Source organism: Camelina sativa, chromosome 9, assembly GCF_030686135.1.
Source record: "Camelina sativa cultivar CO46 ecotype springtype chromosome 9, ASM3068613v1".
Classification (NCBI taxonomy): domain Eukaryota; kingdom Viridiplantae; phylum Streptophyta; class Magnoliopsida; order Brassicales; family Brassicaceae; genus Camelina; species Camelina sativa.
Genome location: NC_141888.1, coordinates 8,088,459 through 8,094,977, shown reverse-complemented (window position 1 = coordinate 8,094,977; position 6,519 = coordinate 8,088,459). Strand labels below are relative to the sequence as shown.

Sequence of the window (6,519 nt, the reverse complement as noted above, 5' to 3'; positions counted from 1 at the left end):
ATATTCTTTAAATTAATATTCGCTATAAATTAATAATTTTTTTCAGTCCCGAATTGGGCCGGTATAAATTATAAAAGGGATTCTATGAAATTATAGATTATAACAAAGTATATTATTATTAATTAAAAATATTCAAAATTAGAAAAATGAAAAATCTCTTTATAAATTAATATTTTATTAATTTATCGATAAATTAAAACCTCTATAAATTAATAAAATATCATGATTCCAACCTTATTAATTTATAGAGGTTTTACTATACCTTTACCTCTATCTTTTATGATATTATGGTTATAGCTTTCCATAAAAGATTGTGAGTTTATCTAATAGATGATTCTTACTGATAGTTTAAGTAGAGTATAGAAATAGAGATTAGCTAGGGTATACAACAGCAACAATTGACAATATTTACTTTACATCAACCTATTTTAGTGCGCCAAACTAGAATATAGATGGAATCTTTTCCTTGAATTTGTTTGAGCTCAGAAAGCTGAAAAAATCAAACAAGAAGGGTTTTAGTGTGAATAACACTAGAATTTAATATAAATGAAAATTTAGAATAACACTAGATTCTAAAGTAATTTAAAAGACTACTTAAAAGTTTAATCCAATAATAGATGAATTTAAAAGATTTGATAAAATATTTAATCCAATAACACTGGAATTCAAATATCTACTCTCTCTGTTTCATATTAAGCGTCATTTTAGACTGATTATTTTGTTACAAAATAAGTGTCATTTTGTATTTCCAATCTAGATGTTTGGTAAATTTTCCAATTTTATCCCTACTAATTTAATGTATTGACCAATAGAAAAAATTGAATAATATATTAATAAGAGTTAAAATAGAAAATTTAATGATTTTTTTAATATGTGTGAAAAATTCTAAAATGACACTTAATATGAAACAGAGGGAGTAATAAACTCTTACACATTCTCGTGTGTCGTGTCCAATACCCCCTTAGTGACACAAATCTGTACATTCAACATTCTTGATAGTCGATACTATTCGAGATAATGTAAATTCAGTTTGTGAAAAGCCAATTTCAAGTTTACGGGCCTAAAGATTCATTTGTTCAACTCTTTAACTTACAAGATAAATAGAAACCAAAAAGAGGATCGCATCGGAACAATTTCTCTCTTGTTCAACATTACCAAATGGAACAAGTTCATAGTAGTACATGTTGTATTAACCTCAAAAGCCAAACTAGTAAGTCTTTTATCCAATGTAATGGCTATAAATTACCATGCGTTGCCTGAATTCTTCAGAACTGTTTTCTTTTGCTCCTCAAGAGTCTATCTCTTTTTGAGTACACGTAACCCAAAGCCATTAACCCGAATCCCGACACTGAAACAGTTCCCCATGGGAACGGAGGATCTTTGAAACAGTTGAGACTCGCTTCCACCTTTTGTGACGTGAGGTACACCACTGAATGCACTGAGTACAAGTCGTGTGAAGCTGATCTCAGGTAGAACAAAGCCATCTCGAAATCATTGTGCGATAGAGCAGAAACCGTTTTCTCAAGTTTGTACTTCATAAGATTCCACCTTTGCATGAACTCAGAGTGGCGATTCTGTTTCCGAAGGTTCACATCTCCTCCATAAGCGACGGCGGAATCAATCACATCGATTGCGCTTGTGATAGTTGTGTTCAACGATGTCAAGATAACGTTCCTCTTAGCAGCGTCTTTCTGAACAAACGATAGAGACGATATATCAGAGAACGGCCCAAACGGTGTTTGCCCAATGCTCCATGTGTAATCAACTAGAGTTGTGTTATGTCTCGGGCTCCATGTCAAATGAGTAGAAGAAACACCCCACATGCTCTGAAGTATGGAACCGACCAGAGGCCGTTCTAAGTCTCTTGTATGAACAAACACATGACGCCCATTGCAGGTATAATCACTCACAGTTTGAGTTCCTCTAGTTCTAACAGCAATAACCATATCTCTAAAAGCAACAGACTGGTGATACCGATCAAGCAACAAAGGAGTATTGATATCTAAATCAAAGACATAAACAGGCAAAACCCTAGCAAACCCATCTCCTTCTTCTTCAACAATCCCCGCAACTCTCCTCAACTCGTCAGCTGAATCAGTCAACGCCCGATGCATATGCTTGGAATCCAAATACTCACTCACAATCAAAGTATAGTTATCAAACAGAAACCTAGAAGTATACGAATTCATCCCACGAGATACCGCAAACGAACAAATCGGACATTCTCTATAATTCACACTGTAACTCTTAAAACTCAACTTCTGTTCACCTAACAACAACCCACCACTCTCAGCTTCATCCATAAACGTTCTCTTAACAAACTCCCAATCTAACCCAACCGGATCCTTAACCTCTGAACCATAAACATGAATAAACTGAACAACCAACGTATCATCAAAGTGCACAGGGACTCTCAAAGAAGGAACAATCAATACCTGATAAGCATTATAGACCAATGAAGCCAAATCCGCAAGTAAAGCTTTCTCTGATTTAGGACGACCATGAAGAGTTGCTAAAGGATGAAACTCACCTCTTGGCAAAACACCATCACCAGACAACGCAGGACCATAATCAACAGGTCCAGCTGAGAGATCAATCCATAGATAACGTTCTTTACCAGTCCAAACACTACCCAAACATTTCGTAAACCCAGCTGATGAATCACCATGAGAGTAGCTATAAGCATAGGATTTAGCCTGAGATCCTAACGAGATCAAGTAGATGTAAACTCCTCCATCTCCATGCTTCTCTTTCTCATACTCTTGCTTTATGATCTCGTCGATTTGGTTGTACGGGATCGAGAGGAGATTAGATCGGAGAGACGAGGTCGTGCTTGAAATTAGGGATTTCAATGTTGTATCGAGCCGTGAAGAGAGGGATTGGGAAGAGAGTGAAGCGTCGAGGTGGAGGGAGTGAGAGACAGCGAGTTTGTGATTGGTTGATGAGTCTGGAGACGGAGAGATCACATGGAAGTTGTCGTCAGTGACAGCGGCGGAGATGAATTCGGAGAAAGTTGAAGCGGCGGAGGAAGGGAAGGAGTCTCCGATGAAACGGACGTTGAGTGGGATTGAGATTGATAGAGAGAGGAGAGATTGGGATAAAGAGGAGAAGTGGAGTGATGAAGAAGAAGAAGAAGAGAGGGAGCGTTTGAGAGAGGAGGAGAGAGATCCGAACGAGTCGTTCGTAGCTTTTGGGTCGTGACGGAATTGGTTTGTTAAGAAGGTGTCTAATCCTGGGATTTGAAGAGAAGAGGAGGAAGTGGTGGTGGTGAGTAGGAGGAGGAAGATGAAGGCGGATCCGCCATTGAAGTAGGTGGTGGTCTGCGTCATGCGAAAGTGGAGCTCAGAGGAGGATGACGAAGAAGAAGAACAAGAAGAAGACTCTCGATACGTGTTGTTGTCTTTGCTGGGCTAAAATGTCAAATTAGGGATTTAACTCCAAAATTGCAATTTTTCATTTTTATACTCCTAAACCGACCAAACCGAAACGAACCGAACAAGATTCTCATATTCAAAAGCTACCGGACATTATTATTAGCTAGCACGTGAAGCAAACTCTGGGAAGACAAATTCAGGCCGAAGAAAATGTTATGGCCGCCAAAGTAATTCGTATGCATCATAAATTATTTGGTATTACAACGAGTTTACTGGGAGCAAATAAAGAACCAACCAAAGAATATGGCAAAAAGAACAAACAAACAAATTGAAGAGACTCTTATTATGGAGTTTTTGATACACGCACTCACGCAGATCGACAATAAACAGTAACTGTAGAACGCAAGTTTGTACAGAAGATTCTCTGGTGAAAATGGAGCAATGAAGAAAGCCAACAACAAACATATGGGTTCCTCTTATTCTCCATTTTTTTTTTCTTTTAAGACAGATTACACTTCATACCAGACTCAGAACATGTAGACCACACTATCGTGGATTCTGGACTTCTGGTTTTGTGCAACACATTCGGATATCCACATCAGGTTCCTAATCTCCTGCTCCCTCAACCTCATATACGCAAAGAATACCGCGTAATGGAACTGAAAATCCCAGGTTTAAACAACCATTGTTAGTATATTAGACATACATTGATACACAGCTATTATATATCGTTTAATGCAATTGGATTCTGTCACTCTATGGTCTGTAATGTATTAAAGAAAGTTATATGATTCCTTTTCGGAGAGGGAAACAAACCTGTTGCTCAAAGGCTAAGCAAAGCCTTCTGACTTCTTCTTCATAAAATGCCTTGTCGAGCATCTGGCTCTCTCCATAAGACATCTTGGAGAATATAGCTTGATAAGGAGGGTATTTCTCCATAACACCACGAACCTAATAGTGTAAGATAAGGTGATTTACTGAGCCAAATTTGAAACATTATATAACTATATATATATTAGCTTTTGGATTTACCTGATCTATGTCTTCGCAGATAGCAAGTTCCTCGTGGCCATATGGATAGCTGCAGAAGCAAAAATCAAAACCATAGTTAAGAATTTTATGCAACAAGTGGATGGAGTATATCATTCGACTGTAGAATGCTTCTTACAGGAGACCAAAGTTGGAGTACAGTTTCTTTCTGTCTTCTCTTGTGAGCTCAGTGCCAATGCTGCATTGCAAAGAAAATCAATTTCAATGCGTAGATAAACAAAGCAACATAAAAATGGTAACATCAGCTTGCTTGACAAGGTCAGACATTCAAGAGAAGCAGTAATTCACTACCTATTGATGGTGATATTCACTGCTCTTCTGTCGGCTTCAAAGGCCAAAAGGTCGGACATAATCTCTGATGTTGCCCCACCAATTTTCTATTTCAGATACACAAAAAAGAATAAGCGGTTAGCTTGTACAAGTAGATTCTGTAATTTCAACAGAAATAAGGGATTTGGAGAAACTAGCACCTGACAGAACTTGTAAAAATCCTCAAGGTATGCTTTGTAGAGGGTATTCCTCATAATCTCTATGTTCATGTCATCGAGATCCTACGAATAATATGGTATGCATGTGATAACAGAAACTAGAAAACAGATTGCACAAGATTGATTGAAAGCAAAAACTAGAATAATAAATCCATGAGCTTTTTACCTCTGACGTTAGGCATTCAGAGAAGTATGGAGCGAGAGGAGTGTCCACAAGCACCAACCGATAGAGTTCCCTCATGTTTTGAGCAACTGCTAGTGTAGCAATACTGGAAGAAATGAGAGAGCATGAGAAGATTATAAAAGTAGAAGAAAAGGGGTCTGACGCAGCTAAGGAGTAAAGTATAATATAATAGGTGAATGTAGGTCACCTGTCAAACATGCCTAAAGGGTGACATTTCTCGAGCAACTCCTGAACATCTCTCTCGTGCAGGGTTCCAGTGACGATGAGCACGACATTGTCAATCATGTGGCCATATCTGCATGACAATATCAAAAGATCAAACCCGATCTACCACAAAGGCCTCTGGATCGTATTTTAAACTAAATCCAGGGAAAAAGAAAAGGTAGCAATCGAAGCAAGCATTTCTGAATGATCTAAATATTTCCATTCGAGAGAGTGAAACTAATAGTTGCTCTGAAGTCTTGGCAATTAAAGGTGGAAACTGAGGAAAGCGACAAATCTTACACTATGATGTACACATATTTGCTCTGCGATCTCGTTAATTTAACCTAGAACTTGAGGAAACTAACAAATCTTATACTAAATTACGTACAATGAAACAGAGCTAATCATCTCACAGACATTACCTGATGTACTCCAAAAAGGTAGACATTGGCTCAGTAGCTTGGCAAAGCATATGCTTGTAGTCATCAACAAGCTTGAGAGTACACTTCTCCACAATTGTAGTGGTATGGAGAGGTGATGGCTCTGCATTAGAAAACATCAGATTCAGATACCACCACCACTAAAGAAAAAATCCAGATACAGAGACTCAAGGAACCAATGTAGTCTAAACAACACATTTCAGATCCTTCAATTTCACATCAAACAAATTTCAATTCCCATATCAATTTGGGAATTTGAGAGCGTTTCAAAGACCTAAAACCCAGAACCCATACGCAACAAAACAAAAATTCAAATTCAAATCATCAAAAACTCGTATTACAGAGACAATGAAGGATCATCATTACGAACCGTTCTGGAGATAAGAGCCGTATTTGGTAGCAGAAAGATGCATCTTAATATCGTCTAGGTTCTCACACTGACATAGATTATTGTAATCGGCGGTGGTGAGAAGCCCCGCACGGTGACCCCTAACGATCGCCTCCAAGTATCCACCATGGATGTTAAACGTAAGCGCCTCGAATCCGTACATCTTACTCTCCTGATCGTAGGACTACTCAGATCTCAAAGATTCGTAGCCGGAGATCTGATCTGAAGAAGAAGAAGAAATCGATACAGAGATCGACGCGAAGAAGAAGAAGAAAGATAGCTTTGAATTGATTGGATTTGTTTGCAAATTCGTCCTCAGCACGTTTAATTTACGATTCTATCCTTTAAACCGGTTTGCTAAATTGAATACTCATTCGCTGTTACTAAACCG

At 38.0% G+C, this 6,519-nt stretch overlaps 2 protein-coding genes across 2 annotated transcripts; both read right to left on the bottom strand.

Annotated features, from left to right (window-relative positions):
• Positions 1–1,029: 1,029 nt before the first annotated feature.
• Positions 1,030–3,571, bottom strand: LOC104710713 (uncharacterized). Its single transcript, XM_010427351.3, has one exon. It carries the CDS (start codon positions 3,327–3,329, stop codon positions 1,266–1,268), a length of 2,064 nt encoding a protein of 687 aa, XP_010425653.1. The 5' UTR covers positions 3,330–3,571; the 3' UTR covers positions 1,030–1,265.
• Positions 3,572–3,590: 19 nt separating this feature from the next.
• LOC104710711 (V-type proton ATPase subunit d1) lies at positions 3,591–6,510 on the bottom strand. Its single transcript, XM_087467803.1, has 10 exons — positions 6,111–6,510; positions 5,723–5,843; positions 5,284–5,391; positions 5,079–5,181; positions 4,895–4,975; positions 4,716–4,801; positions 4,543–4,602; positions 4,407–4,455; positions 4,191–4,325; positions 3,591–4,033 (listed from the first exon to the last, which is right to left on the bottom strand). Exons 1-10 carry the CDS (start codon positions 6,289–6,291, stop codon positions 3,902–3,904), a joined length of 1,056 nt encoding a protein of 351 aa, XP_087323929.1. The 5' UTR covers positions 6,292–6,510; the 3' UTR covers positions 3,591–3,901.
• Positions 6,511–6,519: the final 9 nt, after the last annotated feature.